The sequence below is a fragment of the Eptesicus fuscus genome, chromosome 2, assembly GCF_027574615.1.
Source record: "Eptesicus fuscus isolate TK198812 chromosome 2, DD_ASM_mEF_20220401, whole genome shotgun sequence".
Classification (NCBI taxonomy): domain Eukaryota; kingdom Metazoa; phylum Chordata; class Mammalia; order Chiroptera; family Vespertilionidae; genus Eptesicus; species Eptesicus fuscus.
Genome location: NC_072474.1, coordinates 19239577 through 19263046, shown reverse-complemented (window position 1 = coordinate 19263046; position 23470 = coordinate 19239577). Strand labels below are relative to the sequence as shown.

At 42.2% G+C, this 23470-nt stretch overlaps 1 protein-coding gene across 1 annotated transcript; it reads left to right on the top strand.

The window, feature by feature from the left end:
• The first annotated feature begins 1250 nt into the window (after positions 1-1250).
• MSRB2 (methionine sulfoxide reductase B2) lies at positions 1251-22140 on the top strand. Its single transcript, XM_008148890.3, has 5 exons — positions 1251-1376; positions 10206-10306; positions 15121-15197; positions 20327-20474; positions 21367-22140. The coding sequence occupies exons 1-5, from the start codon at positions 1262-1264 to the stop codon at positions 21469-21471; spliced, it is 546 nt and encodes a 181-aa protein (XP_008147112.2). The 5' UTR covers positions 1251-1261; the 3' UTR covers positions 21472-22140.
• The last annotated feature ends 1330 nt before the right edge of the window (positions 22141-23470 follow it).

Genomic DNA, 23470 nt, shown 5'->3' with positions numbered 1-23470 from the left:
AAGAATTTCTTAAATATACCAAAAAAGAAAAAAAGCATGATCCATAAAAGAGAAAAAAAAATACACTAGACTTCATCAAAATTAAAAACTTCTGCTCTTCCTAAGACACTATTAGGAGATAGAAAAACTAAGCCAAAGTCTGGGGGGAAAACCTTTGTAAAGCATATATTTGATAAAGGATTTATATCCAGAATATATAAAGAACTCAATAATAAGAAGCAGCCCAATAATAAATGGACAAAAGTTTTGAACAGATGCTTCACCAAAGAAAAGATATCCACTGTAGATAAGCATATGAAAAAGATGTCCACATCATTAGAGAATGCAAAACAAAACCACACTGAGATACCGCTACACACTATTAGAAAGGCTACAAATACAGAGGCAGAGAAGCATCAGACAGACTGTCAAAGCCGGGGGAAGGTCAATGGGGAAAAAAAGGAGACAGATGTACTACTATTTGTAATAGTTTAAACAATAAAAATAAAAAGTCAGGATATTCGACTGTTGACAAGGATGCAGAGGAACTGGAACTCTCACACCTGCTGGTGGAAATGTACAAGGAAACGACCATTTTGGAAAACATTTTTGTAATTTCTGAAAAAGTTACACTTACCTATGACCTAGCCATTCCATTTCCAGGTATTTACCTGAGAAAAGCACGTATCTGTACATAGATGTGTACAGGAATGTTCCTAGCAGCTTTATTTCCAATGAGGAAAAACGGGAAACAAGGTACATGTCTACCAACACGTGACTAAATAAATTCTAGTACATTGTGGTATTGGTGTATTCATTCATAGGATAGTCATAAATGGAGTATTAGCACTAACAGGGGATGAATAATTTACACCCCAAAAAACAAGTGTTGAAATATTTATGCTGAGTGAAAGAAGTGAGACAAAATCAAGTACATTTCCTATGATTTCACTTATATTCAACTCAAGAAAATGCAAACCCATCTATAGTTCCCTTCATCTAGAATTCTAGAAAATGCAAACAGACCAGCGTTTGGGTTCGGGGAGAGCGGAGGGGGCCTGGGTGGCGCGGGGCTGGGGCAGGCCCGAAGGAGAGGCCGGGAGAAGGGGAGGGGGCAGTCGGGAGGGCAAGGGGGCGGGGGGCAGGGAGAGCCAAGGGAGGGCGGGTAGGGGCGGGAGCGGGAGGAGGGTGAGAGGAGGGGCGCGGAGGGAGGGAGCGCGGTGCGCGGGGCGGGGCGCAGGGCGAGGCGGCGCGCGGGGCGGGGACTGCGCACGGCGGCGCCATGGCGCTCCTCCTCCGCAGGCTCCGGCCGCTCTTCCGAGAGGCGCCTGCTCGGGCGGCGGGAGGCCGACCTGTTAGTCTTGTGCTCGGCGCCAGGGCGGGACACGGGGACGCAGGTAGGACGCGGGCCCCGCCGCCGCCCCCCGTCTTTCGGGCTCTCCGTTTCCCTCGCCGCGACCTGGGTGCCTGCGCGCTGGCTCCGGGCCCGGCGAGGACACTGGCTGTAAGCGCGGAGGGGCAGCAGGGAGGTCCTGAGAACTGCAGGAAAGCTATGGATCCTCGCCCAGGACGGGCACACATTTTCCTTTCTTTTGCGTAAAATCGCGGGCCCAGGAGCCCCTGACGCTCGTCGTGGGGCTGCGGTGGAGCCCACGGCGCGACGCCGCGCTCCCCTGTGCGCGCCTGGGTGCTGACCCTCCCGCCTCCAGTGCGGGCGCTTTAGACCCGGGTTCCTGTGCATTGGCTCCCTGCCCTGCTGTTTGTGGGTGTGTTCCAGGACCCAGGGACACAGCGGCTAATAACCCGTCCCCCCGAAACTGAGAGTCGTGCTTTGTCAGGGGCTGAGGCAGACCCGAGGAATGTGTGTGTGTGTTTTGCAAAAAGCCTCTGGCGCCTCGGTCACTTCGGGGAGTCTTTGCATGTTACTCTTTCAGATCTGTTTCCAGGTCCTTTAGTGGCCCCTGAGGGTTGGCCTCCAGGCCATCTCTGAATCCACTTCTGTTCTGTGTCCATTGAAGACATTTAGAGAGACCGAACGCCCCTGAAAATGTTCCCCGTCACTTGGAACTCTTTATTCCTGGGAGTTTTCAAAAATGTAGTGTTATGGAGTAGTAGCTGATCCCACATGACTTCCGGTTATGCCCTTCAGAACCCCATTGGTGCCTATAATTAGCCAATCGGACCGTATTTGTTGCCTGCCTACTGTGTGCCACGCACTGGTTTGCTGAGAACCTCCAGTGATGGAAACGTCATAATTGTAGGCTAGAGCTCTCCTTACTTCCCTTTCTGGGCTGGTGGTTTCAGCAGAAACGTGTCCTTTATGAATGTACTTGGTGCTGTCGGAAACAGCCTAATGAATTGCCTTTGGGTCTGAAGCTCTTCAGCAACATTAAAATTTGGCCAGACACCAGTAGGTAATTAGAACTGTGTAACTTATCAGACATCCCTCCTAGGCGTTTATTCTAAGGAAGTTATTCTAAAGGACAAAGCTACGTGCGCAAAGATGTTTTAAGAGCACTGTTTTTAAGAACCAGAAACTGGCTATAACCTAAATGTCCACCAGTTAAGGAATGCTTATATAAACCAAGCAAGCTCAACAGACTCTGAAGCACCCATTAAAAATGATTAACAGGAAATAAAGGGCTTCGGTGTGGACAGTATTCCTTACTGGCTATGTCTTTGGACACATCTTGAACTTGGTGAGTTTAAACCTGTTCTTCTATAAAATATGGATAATGACAATAATGGGGTTTTTGTACAGAACAAATGGGAAAAATAATTTTAAATGCTTTATCACAATAATTGGCACTTAATAAGCACACAATGAATGTTAGTTATGCTTACATAAGTAAATGGGAAAGACAAAAGTGTAGTCCACATTTAACCTATGTTGTGGACTGGAAGATGGCTGGAGGGAAAGAGAAATGAGAAGACATTGCAAGTGACAGAGGACTGTTCTCCAGAGGACTTCTGATAAACAAAAGGCAAGGCCCTTGTGATTTTGTCATCCGGATTGAGAAAGAGCAAATTGAAGAGGAAAGTTAGGAGTATTTGGAGAAAACAATCTGTTGTTTCAGGAAAGCATTCTTCCTAGAGCTACTCTGCGAGGAGACCACCTGAGCCAAAGTTTAAAATGGTCCAGTCACTGTGGTGGGAGAGAAGGTCAAGTCTACAGATGAGACTGGTTTTACCCCAGTCCCTAATTAGTTCTTTTAGTTTCAACAAGTAGTTATTGAAATGAGGCTGGCTCATGTGTGACAATTGGCAGTGTAGCATCTGTGGCCAGAAAGGTTAGCAAAACCAGAGGGAGGTAACCAGTGGGTAACCATATGAGCAAGAGTGTGTTTGCTTGAAGAAGAGAAAATCAAGGTCCCCCTTATGGAACATATGGCCAACAAGAAATCTAGCCTGTGCAAAGCACACAGCACAAAGAGCGTATTCCTCCGCTCAGGCTGCCCTAACAAAATACCATAGGCCGGGTGGCTGAAACAACAGAAATGTATTTCCTAACAGTTCTAGCGGCTGCAAGTCCAAGATCCAAGTGTCCAGCAGGGTTGCTTTCCCCTGAGGCCTGTCTCCTTCCTTTGCAGAGCGCCTTTGTGTGTGTGTGTGTGCTTTCACATCCCTGGTGTCTCTTCCTCTTCATACAGAGACAGCAGTCATATTGGGTTAGGGTCCATCCAGTTGGCCTCATTTTAACATAATCATCTCTTTAACAGTCCTATCTCCAAATACGATTACATTCTGAGATACTGAGGATTGGGACATATGAAGTGTGTTTGGGGGTTGGGGGAGGGGGGCGGTGCACCATTCAGTTCATAACACCCAGCTTAAACCTCTGCAAGTGAGGCAGACCACATATATCCTGACCTGAGAGCACTCAACTGACCATTTGCCATTTGGCTATCAAGGCAGAGTCTATTCCCCTTGACACTCTCATCCACACTGGCAGATTGGCAACAAAGTGTTGTGTACTTGGTGCTTGAATTTGTGCTTCATCAACTAGTCTGAACATTGATACCCATCAATGAAACCTTTTCCACACAATAGCAGCGTAAAAGGTACGTATAGATAAGGATTAGAAGAGCCATGAAAAATGTAGTTTCTCATTGTTTAGATGAAGGAGTCATTACTTTGTTTCAGACTTTAAAAAATATGTTTTAAACTAAAAGCAATTAGGGCAGAGGAAGAAGGTGAGAGTCTGACAACAGGTAGGCACTCTAACAGTTGAAGTAAAATACAGAGCTGGGGGAGAGGGAGCTGGAAGCTCAAACAGGATTCATGCCTTAGGTTCAAAGTTGAAGCATGGGAATCCCGCTGATTCTGGCCCTATAAGAGTTCCCACTTCCCAGTGGTAACTGTTATATTGAACTGCATGCTGAAAGTCACTAAAGGGCAATACTTCCAGGAGACAATAGGTTTTTTCCTCCGATCCCATTCCACTCCCTCCCCAAAAGGACCTAGGAAGATAATGGCAGCTTTACAGACTATAAATCCCAACCTTAATACCAAAAGTTGATCCTCTACTTAGCTATCTGTAGAAATAATGCAAGATCTTCGCCAGAGCCAAGAATACACGTGGAGTGGCCTGGCAGCACAGGTGTTTGAAGGGTAAGGAGAGCTTTCATCAAGGCGCTCTGTTGTTCCTTTCTTTGGTAGATGTCAGTGATAGCCAGGGTTCAGATTTCATAAATTCCCCTCTAGACCAGAGTTAATGCTCTAGAAGGAGAAACCGAAACAGTCCATTCTCACTAGCAAAGCCTGTTTTAACTCTACAATTTTTCACCTTTTGGGGTGGCCTTTGTTGACACGTCCCAGCTTAGATCACTCTGACACATTGGCACTGGTCATCTCTTAGCATCTTGCCCTTGGTTGAAGGCTTGTAAAATGTAGTTATACCCATTCATCTACCAGTTTTTTAAGTAGTCTAAAATGGAATGCCTTTTACTTCCCTTATGCTTAAGCAAATAATTCACGTCCATTAAAACTAGTTCTCATCCTATTTGCTCTTAAAGTAGTAACAAAACAACTCTACCTGATAACCCAGCCTAAAATGATTTTAAAACGTTTCAACCATTCTGTTGGTAGTTAAGCTTGCAGTGCTTTATAAAACTCCTGTATTATCATCTTGAATAGTTATCTAAAGCTTATATAGTCAGTTAAATTTTTCTCAATTTAATTGTTTTCCATATTTGGTGTACTCAAGGTAGAAAATAACTCCACAATGATCCCCTTTCTTTCCTAAATCATCAATTTATCCTCTCCACTGAATTAGTCCCATCAACATACTAGAATACTGTGACTTTCTCATGTTAAAAAATGCTCTTGACCTGACTTTCCTTCCCAGCTTCCTCCAGACACCATCTCCCTTTCCCTCTTTCTTTTCTTTTATTAAATCTATTCCAATCAGATTCGCCTACACTCCTCCTTTTCACATCACCAGTGATCTCCACATTGCTAAACTCGGTCAATTATCACTCATCTCTTTCTTGATCTTTCAACACAGTAGATTATGCCATTTTTCTTAAAATACTTAGTGGCCAGGACACCGCATTCTTTCAGTTCCGTTCCACCTCTGTCCATTCCTCCCCGAATCCTCAGCCTGCATGTTTGGAGTGCCTCAGAGTTAAGCCCTTGGGCCTCTCTGTTCTGTCTACACTCATTGACTTGGGGCTTTAAATACATCTTAATGCTGAGGAGTCCCAAGTGTACATCTCTACCTTGAGCCTCTCCCTGAACTCCAAATCCATATATATCCAACTGCCTACCTCACCTCTCCATTTGAATATCTCATTGACATTGTTAAACGTACACCTAACACCAAGCTTCCACACCTGCTTCTTCTGTAGTCTTCCCCTTTGTCCAGTGCACGACCAAAGCCTTGGAGTAGGGACCTGTGACCCTTTCCTTTCTCTCATACTCCCTGTGTGACCCATCAGCACACCCTCCTGCTCTGCCTCCAGAATGCTTCTGGCGTCTGACCACTCTAGTGTCTGCTCCCACCCTGATCCCAGTCTCTTCCATCTCTCAGCCAGATTGTTCGTTGCCTTCATACTGATTTCCCAGCTTCAGCCTTTGCCCTGCTTCATTTTTTTTTTTTAAACGTATGTCAGCCACTAATCCTTTTTAAATGTTAGGTCATGATATGCCTCCGCTAACCTTCCAGTGACTTCCAAACTTACTCAGAATAAAAGTCAGTGTCTTTACACTAGCCTTCAAGGCCCTAACTGATCTGGCTTCATTGCCTTTCTGTTCTCACTTCCACTAACCTTCCCTTGCTCACTCCACTCCAGTGCCTCTGCTCTCCTTGCTGTTCATCACGCGTGCCAGGCCCACCCCACCTGCCTGCAGTGCTCTTCTGGTACATATTCCCATGGCATGTTTGTTCGTTTCCTTTAAGTCTTAGGTGATACGTCATCTTCTTAATAAGGCCTTCTCTGACTACTCTATTGGAAATTGTGTGTGTGTGTGTACATGTGCACATATATATGCACACATAAATACACGTATACACACATCCTCACTCTCTGCTTGCCTTTGTGATTTTTGAAAAAATCACCTAAAGGTCTATATCCTTTACTTAGTTAATTTTACCTCTACTCCCTAACGGCAGTGATTCTTATCTGTTTTCTTTACCCCTAAATCCCTAACATTTAGAATAGTATCTGGCATACAGTAGGTATTCTATAAGTATTTGTTGACTGACCGAATGAAGAAATGAATATTAAATGCCAAAGCACTACAATATATACTAGGGATACATTGGACAAAGACAATTCTTTCAGATGTTCAGCTTCTAGTCTGGCTTCTATCTTACTACTTTATAGACTCGGTAGACTTTATAGACATCCACACAAATTAGCTTCCCATCATTGTGATTAAATAGTCTATAAAGGAAGAACACAGAGGAGGATCTTGCAGCCCAGACTTGGGGAGGGGGTGGTGGTGGTCAGGGAGGGTCTCCTGGAGAATTAACATATAAACTGAGACCAGAGATTGAAGGCCTCCAGTTTCTGGTCCAGAATGTAAGGATCTTGGAAGTTTTCACTCCCATCTCACCAACAAGTAAAAAGCTGGGCACACCATGACAAGTTCTGAGGACTCAGAGGACTGCAGTTCAGAAGAACTGGAACATAGTGGAAGGGAGGAGTTGAAGGTGGTAACTAGGCTAAGGTGACCAGATTTTAACATTGGTAAAGCGGGACACCCTTGACCGGGGCCAGGGGGGGGAGGGGAGGCGGGGGGCGTTCTTGATTAAAAATTTGGTCTATATTGTAATCGCTTTTGTTTTTTTTAATAAAAGGAAATTCACTTCTTAGATCATCATTGAATTTGCATCCTCTTTTCTTACTCATTATCTCATTATGTTAAAAATATAAAAAAAATAATTTAAAATTATATTATAAATTATTATATACATATTGCTTAAAAACACAGTAAGTAGGTACATAATTACATGAACATATTTTATTGTTAGTTTATAAATTAAATTAATTTGATTGTTATAAAGTAACTATATTTTAAAAATTATTTTAATCCTATATTTCTTTCTAAATAATAACAATACTAACTTGTATTATTTTTCCTCTGAATTTGCTGTAACGTAAGTCATAAGTGTCACTTTTAAGGCCGGCGCTAGACTTTTTGCCGCCACTATAAAATATAAATAATATGAGTACTGTCTGCTAAATTCAAGAAAATTTATGTATTTATGAAATAAATAAATTACTTACCTAAATTATCTGAATAGCTGATTTGTAATGACATCACTTGTTTAACTAGCTTACTAGCACGCAGTACGATGTGTATCGTCTGAGATACAGTTACAAAATGTTTTCATCGTTGCCAATCCCAAAAAATGCCATTGTTCATTAAGTCCAAACAATGGTGGTCGAATTCTAACAACTGATCAACAATGCGAACTTTGATAAGCAGTTCTCGATAATCAGTTCTCAACAATTATTTGTTATTATTAAAGTTTAACATTATAAAATTAACAAAAATAATATAAAACTCATATCCTGGCTAAATAGCCACATGGCCGCCGAAAACCGTATATTCCCTTCCCGTTCTCCCGCTGTTCCCTAGCTTGTCGTGCATTCTTTCCAAAAATCGGGACTTTTTTAAAACGCTGTGGGACGCGGGACAAATTGTTAAAAAGCGGGACATCTGGTCACCTTAATCTAGGCTCAAATCACACAGGGCCTTGAAGTCACATTAAGGAGTTTGGAATTTAACTTGAGTGTATTATGTTGCATTGAACAGTTTGGTGCAGTGAGAAAAAGGAAGTGGTTAGGATGGGCAAGGGCATACCAATGAGACTTTTGTAATAATCTGTGCTGGAGATAATGGTGGCCTAATGCAAGGTGGCAGCAGAAAAGTGAGAATGAACAGATCTAGAGTTATTTAGGAAGTAGGACCAACAGGGCTTGGTGCAAGGAAAAGGGAAGAATCATGGATCATGGCCTGGCTTTCTGGTTTAAATGATGGGCTAGAACATGTGAGAAGGGGAGCAGATTTGGGGTGGGGTGGGGGAGGTACATAAAGGCCTTCTGTGCATGTTGTTTGAGATGGGACATCCTAGTACAGATATCCAAGTGTCGATTATACAGGGTGGGCAAAAGTAGGTTTACAGTTGTTCGAATGGAAAAAAGACATGTAGATTATGATTATTATAATAGCTTTATTAACAAAAAATGTCACCCGCAACTGTAAATCTACTTTTGCCCACCCCTGTATATGGATCTGGAGCTCAGCAGAGAGATTGAGGATGGGGATAAAAATATATTTGGGGGTCTTGAAGCTACCAGATGGATAAACCCACCCAGGAAGCAGGTGTGGAGTGATGATAGAAGAAAGCCTAGGATGGATAGATTCCTCTGAAGCACACCGAGATACCAGGGATGGCTAGGGGAAGGGGAGTTGAGTAAAGATACTGAAAGGGAGTAATTGGATGCTCTAGAGAATTTGGTGTCATGGAAGCCAAAGGAATAGAATATACCCCAAAAGAGAGATGATCGAGTGTATTATCGAGAAGTAAAGGAGATAGGGATGAAATGTTCCTAGGGACACTTTTACTTAGAAGTCCTCCATGAGCTATCCGAGAACAGATTCAGTGCAGTTGGGGGGAAGATGGGGGGGTGGGGGGTGATGTATCCCCAGTGCATCACACGCACGACACATTATGTGGGCTTGCCCTACTGTTGCTGATGCTAACTTTGCTTACTTGGTTAAGGTGGTGACTTCTTCATTTTTCCATTGTCAAGGAATATTTTGAAAATATTCTTCCTTGTAATTAATATTTGGCATCATATTTTGAAAATGTTTGACTATTCCATTCTTCAACAGTCTTTTACCTAGGGAGTTTGGAATCCCCTGATGATTCTTACTTGAATCGGTTATTATTTTAGTGATTGCAAAAATGGTGACTTAAACATTTTTATCATTCCTTCTCCATTTATAACTTGGCGTCCTGCCTGATAACTCTGAAAGCCACTGACCAGTAATTATTGTCACATAAATACATTTCTCAAGAGATGGGTTCCTGAAAAATTATGTGTAATTGAGCTATATTTCCATAGGGATAGAAGTAGTAAGATAGAAGCCAGAGAGAGTAGAAGGAAGAAAACAAAATGTGAACAAAAACCACGAAGCATTAGAATAGATTATGGTGGGTCTCAGTTTCCCTTTCAGGAGTATATGCTATAGGAGTCTTTTTTTCCTCACAAAAAATTTTTTTAATAAAGACCTCCCTTGCCAAACAAAGTCAGAGATAGCTTTATAAACCCGCAAGGGAAAGGAGTTTAATAATCCACCAGCTCAGCGTTCTTTTCTCTCCAATCACTCAACTACTCCCAGATGTATCCTGACAGAAACTTCTCCTTTGAACATAAGTAATGGAAGAAGGATCAATTTCTACCCTCAGGTACCTGAGGGGAATTTATTTGGCATTATTTCATATTTCAGCTGCCTCTTTAGCTTCTATGCTCTAGGGAGACTAGAAAACTGGCTCTCTACTTATTACTCATTTCTTATTAAACTAATGACTCAATTAAAGCATTTTGTACCGGAGCTTTCTGGTTCCTGTGAAGAATGAAGGCGTGGGAGAAGGGAAGGGATGGACTTATTCTGCTGGGTGATAGTGCCCTTTAGGAGACAGGCTGAGGAAGAAAAGGTCATTATGCCTTTTTGTTTTAATAAAAAATCAATCTTATTTAACAATACAGGGTCTCTTACAAAGCATGAGCCATCTCTCACCAAGAGTGAGTGGCGAAAGAAGCTGACTCCCGAGCAGTTCTATGTCACCAGAGAAAAAGGAACTGAACCGGTAAGCTAAACTGACGGACAGTTTTCTGCTTGCAGGCCTGGAGATCAGGATTGGGAGAGATCTAATCACAAAACCTAACTCATCATCACCTACTCGACAGATCGGGGCCCCTGCTTCGTTCTCAGGCCATTGCTGTCCATCCAGCTGTAGAAACCAGACACCTTCCCTGGGCCATGTCACTCTCCACCCTCCATCTCTTCTGCCTCCAAAATTACCTCCCACTCGCTCTCCTGCTGTCCACTGCTCTTGCTGCCAGGCTGGCCCAGGTTCCCACCCTCTCTCGCTGGTCAGACTGTAGTAACCTCCAACTGTTCTACTTACAGCCATTCTTGCTCCTATTCCCCACACGGCCGCCAAAGATCTTTTCAAAATGCAAATCTGATCACATCGCTCCCCTGCTCAGAATCCTTCCGTGGCTCCCACTGCTTTAAAGGCAAAGAGGGAAGTGTTTAAATAGATAACAAGGACCTAAGGGGTCTGACCCCTACCTCCCATCCCCATCCTCAAATCCTGCCTTTTTACCTCTCGATCTCTGCATGTTAACCACACTGTCCTCTCACCTCTCACAGGCCCTGGGCTCACTTCTCCCCTAGGGCTCTTGTACCTGTGTTCTCCTTTCTCATCACCCCCGCCCCCCAATTCATTCAGACCTATATTTCAGCTCTCAGCCCATGTTTCATTTCCTTAGAGAAGCCTTTTCTCAGCCCCAAGCTGGGTTTGCTTTAACAGCCCTTTTCCTTCATAGCATTAGCCATGGTTGATGTATTCCTAGCACATAACATGGTGTCTGGCAATAAAAAATAAATTTTCTGAATGTTAAGTGACTGAAGACTAAGAGGTGGAAACATTATTTATACTATATTCAACAATCTCACCTTTATTCATTTCCTGAGAGAATAGGCCTCAGTGGCTCCTCATTATAATGTCATTTTTACAGCCCTGCATTTCTTAACAGGTGGTCTGTCTTAGACCCACATATGGGCACTGGAATATAAGTATTGAACTTGTTATTAGATGCTTTCATTTGTGAAGCAGACCCCATAGAGGACCACAGCACAGTGGTTTGCAAAGTTGTGGAGTATTTATATCTTTACCTTAGCACTCCCGGCAAAGTTCAAGTAGCTGTCCAATTGCATGTGGCCTTATAATCATGGTCTCACCCTCAGCTTCTCCTATGCTGCAGTCATAAGACAGGCCAGCAGATCCCAATAGATTTTCATGAAAGACTGGTAATTTTGAAAACTTCCTGTGGGCGGCATTTTAATAAAGCCTTTACTGGGAAAGAGACTATATTCACCATTATTGCAGATGGCACAAGGGAGCCATACGTGATGCTCTGTATAGTAGTGCATATTTCCAGAATATTCTAAGCCAGCCCTGCTCTCAGGCAGAGTTTGGAATGTTTACAGAGCCTGGAGATGAATTGCCAGATGTTTAGGAGAATAAATCTGTGGAATTCTCAGACAGATGGTACATTATGTTCTGTGCATTTGGCCATTTTACAAAATGAGCCTCATCCATTATTTTTAACTAATGTTATAAATCCTTTTCACTTGATCCGTTGTCACATTTAACTTTTTAGAATATAAGCCTTTGTTGGCTTCATGGGCCTAAGGAAAGAGAAGTAAAACATCTAAGCTTTCTATTTGGTGACTCAAAGTTAACATTGAGTTCCACGTGTTTTTATTGGGCAGCAGTAATGTGCCAGCACTCTGCGAGGTGTGGTGAAGGAGCTTACAGCGTGGCTGAGCAATAACTAGAAGTCAGATAGCAATAGAGGTAGGCTTTATGCAGGCCTCTGTCTGGCCTCCACATCTGCTCTCCACTGGGCTTCACCTGCTCTGAGCACTGAGAAGAGTAACCATCTCCCTTGTCCTCTGGCTACTGATTGAGCTCCCCCAATGGGAGATGCCGGGAGGTGAGATGGCAGGATAGAGAAGCCGGGAACCACAGTGCTTCCTGGAACTGTGTTCCTCTAGTATGAACAATTGAGATGGAAGCTGAGTTTAGCCCTAAATGAGAGCTAGGGCTGGATGAAATTGGGGACGGGAGAGGGAGACATCAGGAAATCAGGCAAGGAGGCAGCTCAGAGATGTCGTTTCATCTAATATGTCAGCTAGGGCTTCCTTTTCATTTCAGTTTTTAAAAAAGTATAATACCTGCCGCTTTCTGTGTCCAGGTTGCAGCTGCCCAGGCAGCCCTCGCCTACAGCTGCAGGGTCACAGGTCCTGCTGACCGCCCCTGCCTTTGTCCCACAGGCTTATGGTCATTGGCCCAGGGGTGCCTACCCTCCCTTGTGGATGTCCATTCGCCTTGTGGAAATAGTTTGTGAGTAGTTCTGTATTAAATTACCCACAAATCATCCCTTTTCAGGGTGTAATCTGTTTCCAACAGGTATGTTGTATTGACAAGATCAAAGAAGGGAGAACTCCCATTGGTCCAGATAGTCTGTCTTAGTCAGTTTGAGCGGCAGTAGCAGAATACTATAGACTGGAGGGCGGAGACCACAAACATTTATTTCTCACTGTTCTGGAGGCTAGAAAGTCCAAGATCAAGGAGCCGGCACGTCAATGACTGGAGAAAGCTTTCCTCCTGGTTTACAGATGGCCGCCTTCTTGCTGTGTCCTCACATGATGGAGAAAGAGAGCAGTTTCTCTCTCCTGTCTCTTCTTACCAAGGGCTCCGTCTTATTCAGGAGGGCTCCACCCTCATGACCAAGTCACCTTCCAAAGGTCCCACCTCCAAATACCATCACATTGGGGATTAGGCTTCTACAAACATTCCGTCCATAGCACAGACCTTGAAAACCCCAAGGGTATCTTGAGAGTCATGCCATCTCTGACCCTGTCCCCTTCCCCATACAGTCATTCAGTTCTCTCTTCGAAATAATTCTTGAATTTATCCTCTTATTTTTATTGCCACTGCTCCTGCCGCAGCTAAATGTAGGCCTGTATTAGTGGCTATTCGATTATTATCTGCCTCCGGTGTGTTCTTCCCCTGCTCCAACCCCTTCTTCATGTGGACACCCAGTGTGCACACCCAGTTTAAGTTTCCACTGGGCACATATTAGGCTTCCAGGTATGAACACTAGTATGAACAATTGAGATGGAAACTGAGTTTAGCCCTAAATAAGAGCTATGGTTCGTATGAAACTGGGGAAGGGAGAGGGAGACATCAGGAAATCAGGCAAGGAGGCAGCTCAGAGATGTCATTTCATCAAATATGTCAGCTGGGGCTTCCTTTTTATTTCATATTTTTAAAAAACTATAATACCAGTTCTCTGTTACTTTCTCTGTCCAGCTGGCCCCTGTAATGATGCAATGACAAAATTATATTTTTTAAAATATATTTTTATTGATTTGAGATAGGAAGGGAGAGGGAGATAGAGATAGAAACATCAATGATGAGAATCATTGATTAGCTGCCTCCTGCACGCCCCCTACTGGGGATAGAGACCGCAACCAGGCATGTGCCCTTGACTGGATTCAAACCTGGGACCCTTCAGTCTGCAGGCTTGCGCTCTATCCACTGAGCCAAACCAGCTAGGGCCAGAATCATATTTTTAATGTTATCAGGTTGTCTGGATCCTATGAGTAGGTTTTTCTAGATCAGCTTTAGGATTGGGAGCCCTTGGGCTTGTGTTTATCATCAGGCCCGGTGGGAGGTATGTGAAACTTCATCCTCCTGACAGGTGCTCATTCATACCAACGTTGGGAGCAAGCGTTCAGGGGGATGGGCCGTAGAACAACCAGGTCACTACGGTTCAGATTTCTTCAGCTACGACGTTTAGGGACTTTAAAGAGGAAAAACATCCAAGTGTGGCCAGATGGTAGGCTCAGTAGGTTAATTTGAAATGGTCCATTATTTAGCTCCCTGGAAATGTGCTGTTAATACCACTTCAGGGAATTTGAATGTTTAACCTGTGAACTTGTTGAGTTGAGAAATCGAGAGTGGCCAGAAGAGTCCAACGTATTTCCTGAGTCAGCTCTGTGGCTCAGTGAGCCATTCTGTACTTCCGCTTCTCTTCCATCCCATAAAATGAGACAGTGGTTCATAGTTGGCTAGTGAAAGGGTTATTTTTCTTTAATTTTCTTTGACAAAAAGAATTGGACAAAAATCATCTTTTTTTTTAAACCAATGAGATTCATTTTGTAAAATAACTTTTAATAAAACATTGACTCAGCTCACTCATTGCTTGAAGTCTCTGTGTTCCTCTTAAGAGACCTTTGAAAACCTACAAACTCTGAAGCCACAGTGAGCATAGTAATTCCATCTAAGTCGTCACTTAGGCACTGGAAGAATTTAGCTCATTATTTAACATTTATTAAGTATGCAGTGTCCTGAACACTATGTGAAGCATATTAAAGGCACAATCCTGATCTCACTGAGCGATACTTTTTATGTATTTATGTTCTCTCTTTAATTGGAGATTTCAAAGTGTTTTCAACGAAAAGCTAGATTCCTGTTGTATTGACTCTTTTCAAATGGAGACTGAAATCTTACACAATCCAGAGGACTGTTCTCTCCCCTTTTCATGGACTTTGATGTTCCCGGATGAAAGGTGCTATGTAAATACAGGGCATTATGAATGTCATAATTTGAATATTTGGCACAATTAGTGTCTGGGTTGTAAATAAGCCCACAGGCTGCTTCATTGGGGGTGTGGTAATCTTCTCTCTGGTGATATTTGCACTTTGTCAAATTAGTACATAAAGTCCTTTATTTGGGGACTTCATCTTGGATTTAAATCTATTGTATTATCTCCTGTTGGTGTTATGAGAAACCTGAACATGACGTATCGGATTGACTTTCAGCCTTTCAGTGGGACCTACCTGAATAACAAGGCATCGGGAATGTATCACTGTGTGTGCTGTGACAGCCCACTCTTCAGGTGAGATCAAAGACCAAGGGATTCTGAAGGGTAACAGACTTCTAAGGTCCTTCAGCTCTGCCTCATTTGAGGCCCTGGATAAAAACGTACTCGTGTTGTTTTTAATTGTCCTTCTCATCTGGCATGGTTGCTATAAGGAGAGCTATTTGTATAAGATCCTTGCTTGTCTTAATTATTTCTAGCATTTAGAGCAGTAAACAAGACTTCTTAGCCTATATTCTTTCTTTCTGTATCCTCGAAAAACAGCAAGATAATAAATCTTGGTGGGCACCATAAGAGAAAGCTATTAGTAGTTTTTCCTGGGAAAGTATTTAAAGAAATCTAAACCATAATAGCATTTGCTTGGCCATGTGATTAAAACTATATCTCTCCCAGGGAAAATGGGTTTATAATTCAATTTAGAAAATGTAGAATTTTATGAGGACAGATTCCCCACAATGCTTGATAGTAGTGAATACCATCCCTCTTCTATGTAGCTGAAAGTAAATTTAATTGTCCCTTGATTTCAAAGCCTCTTTTAAGTCAATCAGGATCTGAAATCTCTCAACAAAGACTTTTTTGTTTAGACATGCAGGAAACAGTCTAAAAAAAGAAGACTCAATGGAGAAGAAAGGAAAACATCTTTGAAGTCTTGTTTTTTAGAACTTCAAAGATGTTGTTTTCTTTTTGCATCAACCCTAAATTGGTTTAGAATAAAATATAAATCAAGCCAGTTCTGTGAGTCTTCCATTAGGCAGTGCTTCATTCTGTCCTTTGGGCTTTGAGCCGACTGGGTTTTCCTGCTAATGTGAGCTGAGTTTGGAAAGCCAGGCCCGCCTTCAAGAATGAGGAACAATTAAGATTGATTTTCCTTCATGCTCATGGAAGGCAGGCCTTTGCCCAGATTCATTCATTCTGTCAGTAGCCCGTGAGGAGATATCTAAGATGGCAGTCAGCCCAGGATGGCCTGGGACAGCTAAGAGACAAAGGTTAGTTTTGACACAGTAACATGTGCGTATTCTGAGACGTTAATTATGCCATGACCTTTGGTCCCATTGAAGAGGAGGAGCAGGACTTGAGAGGGCCAGCCTGCTTTAAGCCCAAGAACCATGTTGTGAAAGTATCAAGGACTGCTTTGTCACTATATGGCAAAGAGACAGATGTTCTGTGTCTGTCTTTGGACTGTGACGACAAAAGATTATTATTATTTTTGTTCTTAATCCTCACTTGAGGATATTTTTTCTGTTGATTATTAGAGTGAGTAGAAGGGAGGGGGAAAGACAGGAGAAAAACAGTGTGGTAGAGCTGCATTGACTGGTTGCTTCCCACACACACCTCAAGGGCCGGGGATGGAACCTGTAGCTGAGGTACGTGCCCTTGACTGGAATCCAACCCAAGATCCTTCAGTCCATAGGCTGACACTCTAACCACTGAGCAAAACTGGCCAGGGGGAAGACAAAAGATTAGAAGCCGACCTTGTAAGAACATTCTCCTACATTTCCTTCGATGAACTGAGTTCTTAGTTAAGACATGCAAGAGCATCAGAGCAATGCCTCACACATGCCAAGCACTCGATACTAACAGCAGCATTAGCAGTGATAGAGATAGATCCTTTTTAGGGCTATATACATGAGTGGATCTGATAATGAGGCATTCTTGAGAAGGTATTCTGATTAGTGAGAACCTATAAATGAAGACTATATTCTTGAACATGCTTCCCATTTAAGAAGCTAGTCTTGGGAATTATTCTTGTTTTGCCTCTCATTTCCCCCTCTCTCTGTCCCCAGTTACCAGCCTTAATAATAGGGAGTAGGGTAGAGAAAAATACACATTCCTTCAAATACTTGTACAGAGTCAAAAGAAGGTGAAAAGATGGTCCACCACAGCTAAACAGTTAGAGTCAAGTGGATGTGGGACCACTGCCTCTGGGTAGATGGGTTCGTTGCTGCCTGCAGACTTTCCTTCACTTGGAACCAGTATGGTGCAGATTCTGGGAGACCTGCTGACTCTCCAAATCAGAGACCTTTAAATCAGGGTTTCCCAGGGTCAAGGACACTCTCAGGATGTTATCACTCCCCTGGGGACTCCAGACTGTCACTTTGTGACTTTGCCCCCTCCCTACTCCCTCCATTCACCTTCCTTCTCCTTCCCTCCAGACACCAATTTTGGAAGTGTGTACTAAAATTTACTGTGGTCATATTTCATGGTCATAAATCTTAGGAGAAAACAGAGCCTGATATTAGTTCCCTTCTTTTTTTAAATCCTCACTTGAGGACATTTTTCCATTGCTTTTCAGAGAGAGTAGAAGGGAGAGGGGAGGGAGGGAGAGAAGCATCAGTGTGAGAGACACATCGATTGGTTGCCTCCTGCATGCACCACACCCTGACCGGAGTAGGAAGCAAACCCATACCCAGGTATATGCCCTTGACTGGGAATTGAGCCTACGACCCTTCAGTGCACAGACCAACGCTCTAACCAGCGCTCAGGGCTTAGTTCCCTTTTTATGTAACATCTCATGTCCTACATGTTACCAGTAACTAACATTGTTTAAAACCCCCTTTTTGAAAATTCGAATTCTTTCAAGTTAACAGAAATTTTTCTAAGATACTACTAGGGTTGTCAGTTATCACCAGATGCCTGTGCTATTGGTTTGGAGGCTTTAGAACTTTCAGAAATGAATAATAAATGAAAGAGTATATGAGAAGCAATGATCCAGAGTGGTTTTAGTTTTCCAAGGGTGGGCCTTATAATCTGCTAATTATTTCATTATGTATATTAGAATTCTAATTGGCCTTAATATTTAGGTTCTCAGTCTTAAATTATGTATGATGGCCCTCTCTTATTACTTGGCAAAATCTCCAGATTCTGTTAATTGCATCAATAAAGGTTTATTGTTTCCCATAAAATATTTTAAGTGACTTTTTATTAGTTTGAGATTCATTCATTAAAAAAATTTATTGTGTTCATAATTCTCCACGGAAATTCCTTTAATAACCACTAGTTTATATATAATGTTGAGAGTTGAAAGGATATGTTTAAAAGATACTTGAGATGTTTCTACCTGGGCCAGAGTGGCATGGATGAATATTTTTGAACCCTTACAAAAGGATCGTAAAGAACTCAACCTGAATATGCAGACACTTCTAATTGGACCCCCACCTGTTCAAATGTCATGGATAATAATGATGATATTAAAAAAATACTAGCTACTGACTTATGTACCATATGTCTGACACTAGGCTATACAGAAAATATCTCAGCTAGTCTTCTCAGTACCCCTGTGAGGTAATGATGACATCACTAATCTATTGATTAGGATGCTAAGGCTTTAAAAAACTAAATAACTTGCTAAGGTCACATAGATGTAACAGGCAGAGTCCAGATTTACACCCAAGTCTTTCAGAAGACAAAGCCCTTACTCCTCAAAGTCATACCTGTGGTTCTCAAAGCCTGGTCTGAGGGCCCCAGGAATTCCTGGGACCCTTTCATGGGACCTCTGAGGTCCTCTCTTTTCTAACTGCATATTTGCAAGGCCACGCCTTCTTCCTACACTTCACTCAGAACAACACTGCAGCAGGCTGAATGCAAAAGCCCATATAAAGGTTCAGTTGCCTTTAGTTAAGCTAGACATTAAAGAGATTTGCAGAATTGTAAAGCAATGCAACTCTTCTCACTAAATGTTTGTTTCATTATGGAAAATATGACCATCATCATAAAAATGTTATTTATATTATGTAATGAATTTATTGTTTTTTTTAAATAATGCATGCATATTTTTTAAATTCTCAGTTTTTATAATTTGTTAAATATTGATACATATAACTCATGTAAACAAAAGCTCTCAGCAATCCTCAATAATTTTTTAGTATTAAAGGTTCCTGAGACCAGAATGTTGGAGAATCACTGCATTATATTAGATGTTTCTGCTGGGAATCATGCTCTAAACTGAGCTTTCCTTCCCTGTTCATAGTCTAGAGAATTGATTTGCCAGATTTTTCTTTTCACTTTGCTCAGGGGTTTTTTTTTGTGTTTTTTTTTCAATATTTATAATTCACTTCTATTCATTTTTCCTAAGAGCCATCTCACTGCCATTTAAAATGTAGATATCTATTTTCCTGGTGCTATTTAAGGGAGCTTGTCTGTTAAAGCACTTACAGAGCAGGCGGGTCTTAGGTGGGCAGATTGTTTGTTGCCTCCTCTTGCCTCCCCAGCCTTCAGCACCACTGGTCCCTGTGGGACTCCCCCAGAGGGTCAGCTTCACTGCAGTGACTGACTTGGAGTGACCAGGCTTATTAATTAATAATAATCATAGTGAACATTCTTTCATAAGCACATTCCATATGCTCCACAAAGTAGCTATTTAAATGCTCAAAACACCTCCATAAGGTAGGTATTGACCCCCTTTTGCAGATGAGGAAACCAAGGCTGAAAGGTGAAGCAGCTTGCCCAATTCCACACAGCTGGGAAGTGGCAGGGTCAGCTCGTGGATCCTCACAGGTAGCCAGGCCTCTGTGTGTAGATAACCCAGAGTTTCTGTTGCTAAAAGTGGCTGCTTCATCAGACCTCAGGCTTCTCTGACAGGCCAAGCTCAATATGCCCTCCTTCAACGGCTGCTACTTCACTCTGATTTCCCCCTTTTCTACATTTACAACACATGGATTTAATCTGTTTCTTAATATGCAACACAGTCCACAAAGCTTCTTGTTGGACATTGAGAAAGAAACCTTTAACATCAAAGAAACACTGTGATGGGACAATGTGTTTCATAGTGAAGGTGCAGTGGGCAAAATCCCTGTGGAATTGATTGTCATATCACCGGCCATGGGATCTGGCAGAGGAGGGAGGGACTCAGATCTGCTGAGTAGAAAAATGAGTTGGGACCCCAGCCGGTTTGGCTCAGTGGATAGAGCGTCGGCCTGTGGACTCGAGGGTCCCAGGTTCGATTCCGGTCAAGGGCATGTACCTTGGTTGCGGGCACATCCCCAGTAGGGAGTGTGCAGGAGGCAGCTGATTGATGTTTCTAACTCTCTATCCCTCTCCCTCTCTGTAAAAAATCAATAAAATATATTTAAAAAAAAAAGAAAAATGAGTTGGAGCCTAAAATGCTCTTTGTGTGTTAATAACGGTAGTATTGGGAATGTCTTCCTTAGTTCTGAGAAAAAGTACTGCTCCGGCACTGGATGGCCTTCGTTTTCTGAGGCCCACGGTACGTCTGGCTCTGATGAAAGCAACGCAGGAATCCTGAGGCGCGTGGACACCTCACTGGGAGCAGCTCGCACAGAGGTTGTCTGCAAGCAGGTGAGTTTCTTTGTGTTGTCGGTCGGGTTTTCCCTGATGCTGTCCCAGTGCCCCAAAGAGCTCCCTTGTCCTTGGCATGTCTAGTTGTCACTGAAGCACAGGGGATTTCTACTCATGCAGCTTCCGATCCCTCCCTCCCCTCATTCTGGGCCGGGCCGAGAAGAGAAAGAGCCTTCCTCCCACCCCCTGAGAAGCCTGTCCTGGATCTAGCCTTCCAGAGCTGGGGCAGAGTCCGGATCAGAATCAGAAGGAGTTGGCCCTACACATTCTTTAGGACAAGGACAGGCAGCAAAGGCCCAGTGTGCATGGCATCTCCCCACCTCCTTCCCCACTTGGCAGTGTGTCATGGACAGAGTGACACGGCAGTGACGTCAGCGCACTGTTCCCTCTGTGAGCTTGGTAGGAGAGCGCGCTTCAATCCAGACAACAGACTCATTTTGATTCGCTTGTGTGCTCAAATGTTCTGGTGGTGTAAAACACCGGAGGCAAGCAGATAAGTAGAGCCTAGTTTTATCCTTAATAAAAAAAAAATAATAATAATATACTGGCCACAACCACATTATTGAGTACTTACCCAGGAATTGTGTTAACGCTTTATAGGCATCATATCAATTAATCGTCAACAGCTCTCTTAAACAGGTACAATTATCATTCCTATTTTATGGATGAGTAAATCAAGGCCTAAGTTCAATAACTTGCTCACATTCTCTCTGATAAAACAGAGCAATTGACCACTTCTGTGCTCTGCAGACTTTCATGTCTTAATCAGATTCAGTGGACTTTCCCCCACACAGATGTTGAGCACGGGGTGGCCTGTGGGGTTCATCTGACTACTTTCACGTAAAGATCTCTGTCTCGGTGGAGAAATGACAGAGGCTTCTCTCCTTTGCAGTGTGAAGCTCACCTCGGCCATGTGTTTCCTGATGGACCTGGGCCTGCTGGTCAGAGGTTTTGCATCAACAGTGTGGCCCTGAAGTTCAAACCAGGGCAACCCTGACTCTCTCCAAGAGTCAGTCCCTTTCCCTTGCCACTCCTTCACTTACACCCTCACTTTTTAAAATTCCTGTGACTGACTGGTTTTATTTAATACCCAACTGGGCTACATTTGCTGCTGGCACCAAGCAAGTCACAACCTCTCTAATTTATTTATCTGGAATGAACTCATCCCTGACTCCTGCTCTGACTGAGGAATTTCACAGAATGACAGAAGGGCAGCCATTTCCAGCCACTGACTTCTGTAGGCTCTGCCTGGGATGCGAGGGCATGATTCTTTGGGGACATTAGGAGGCTAATGGACTGTAAGCCCAAAAATTCCTACAAAACTACCCTGAACTTTCCATTGCAGTTAAGTCCTTCATGGATGTATATACATGAGGCATTGAGTGAAAAAGTGGAAGGAAAATAAGGGATTAATCAACAATCCAGCATTGAAAGAAGTACCCAGGAGTAGGATTGTGGAAGAGCTGTGATTTGGGAGGCACCCATGGTGATGGATGGGGTACATGACTCTTAAAATTTTGGAATGTCTTGAACATTCTAATTCCAATCTTTTGACCCTCAAATAAGTTCTAATGGGAGCTTGTTAGATTTCAGCAATAGTGAGTAAAAGTGCATACTAAACTTTTCAATGTTGAAATAAAAACCAATATTTGTTCACTTTTTGTCTAAGTTTATGAATTTGCTCTTTTATTAAAAAAAAATGACTAAATCGTCATGAAAGTTATTACTTTTTTTACTTCTCTAAGAATGCTAACCTTTAAACACTTTAAATTCCATGAATATCCTTCCATATTTTATGTTACTATTGTCATGTATTTAATTTTACACACATCTTAAACCCCACAAATTATTATTAATATGTACATGTCAATATCATTTATATTTATCTGCATATTGCAACTCTCTGTTGCTCTTCATTTTTTCCTGATATTTCATGTTTCCCTGTGTGATTATTTCCCTCTGCCTGAAGAACTCCTTTTACATTTTCTTTTAGATCATGATTCCTTGTGGTGAATCTTCTGTTTTTGTTGGTGAGAAAAATGTATTTATTCTCCTTTTATTGCTTTAAGCTTTATTAAGAAAATAATTATAAAAATTTGTACATATTTAGTGTATAAATTTTTATGAATTTGGTCTCCTTTCATTTTTGAGGAATTATTTTCCCTGGATATAGAATTCTAATTTTGGAGAAACTTTATTTTGGTATTTTAAAGTTCTATTCCATTGTCTTATGGCTTCCATTGTTCCTTCTGAGAAATCAACTTTCAGTATTATTGTTGCTCCTTTGAAGGTAATGCGTCCCCCTCCTTCCCCAGCTGTTTTTGTGAATCCCTGTTCTCCTTTGATTTTTAGCAGTTTACGATGTGCTCTGGTGTGGTTGTCTTTGTGTTTATCATGCTTTGGATTCATTGAGCTTTGAATCTTAGGTTGATGTTTTCATTAGTTTTTGAAAATTATGTTATTATCTCTTCATACTTGCTTTTTTCCTACTCTTCTTTCCTTCTGGAACTTGAATTACACAAATTGTAGACTACTTATTGCATTCCACATATCTCTATAAGGCTCTTTTCTGTATTTTTCCCATTCTTTCACATTTCTGTACTTCAGTTTGAATGTTTTCTGTCAACGTGCTCTCTAATTTACCAGTCTCATCTTTTTGCTTTTCTATTCTGCTTTTAAACAGATCTTATGAGTTCTTAATTTTAAGTGTTGCACTTTTTTAGTTCTAAAAATAACCATTTGATTCTCTTTTATAAATTCCAATTCTCTGTTGAAATCCTCCATAGGTGTATTTTTCCTTCATATTTTTAATTTCTTGCCTTCGGGAATATCTAGGAGAGTTTTTTTTAATTGAATTTCAGATATTGTGTATTTTTAAAATATTGCACTCCCAGCTGATAACACCTTTCACTAGAGAGGATATACTTTTCTCTGTGCTGAGTAGAGTGGTAACCACTTGCTTAAATTCAATCAAAGACTGAATTGTATGTCCAGAA

What these genes read in the sequence shown, in the direction of transcription:
- MSRB2 (XM_008148890.3), top strand. Translation starts at nt 1,262, where the DNA reads ATGGCGCTCCTCCTCCGCAGGCTCCGGCCGCTCTTCCGAGAGGCGCCT. An exon ending in GGCGGGACACGGGGACGCAG is followed by an intron (nt 1,377 to 10,205) that starts GTAGGACGCGGG and finishes TTAACAATACAG; the next exon opens with GGTCTCTTACAAAGCATGAG. An exon ending in GAGAAAAAGGAACTGAACCG is followed by an intron (nt 10,307 to 15,120) that starts GTAAGCTAAACT and finishes ATTGACTTTCAG; the next exon opens with CCTTTCAGTGGGACCTACCT.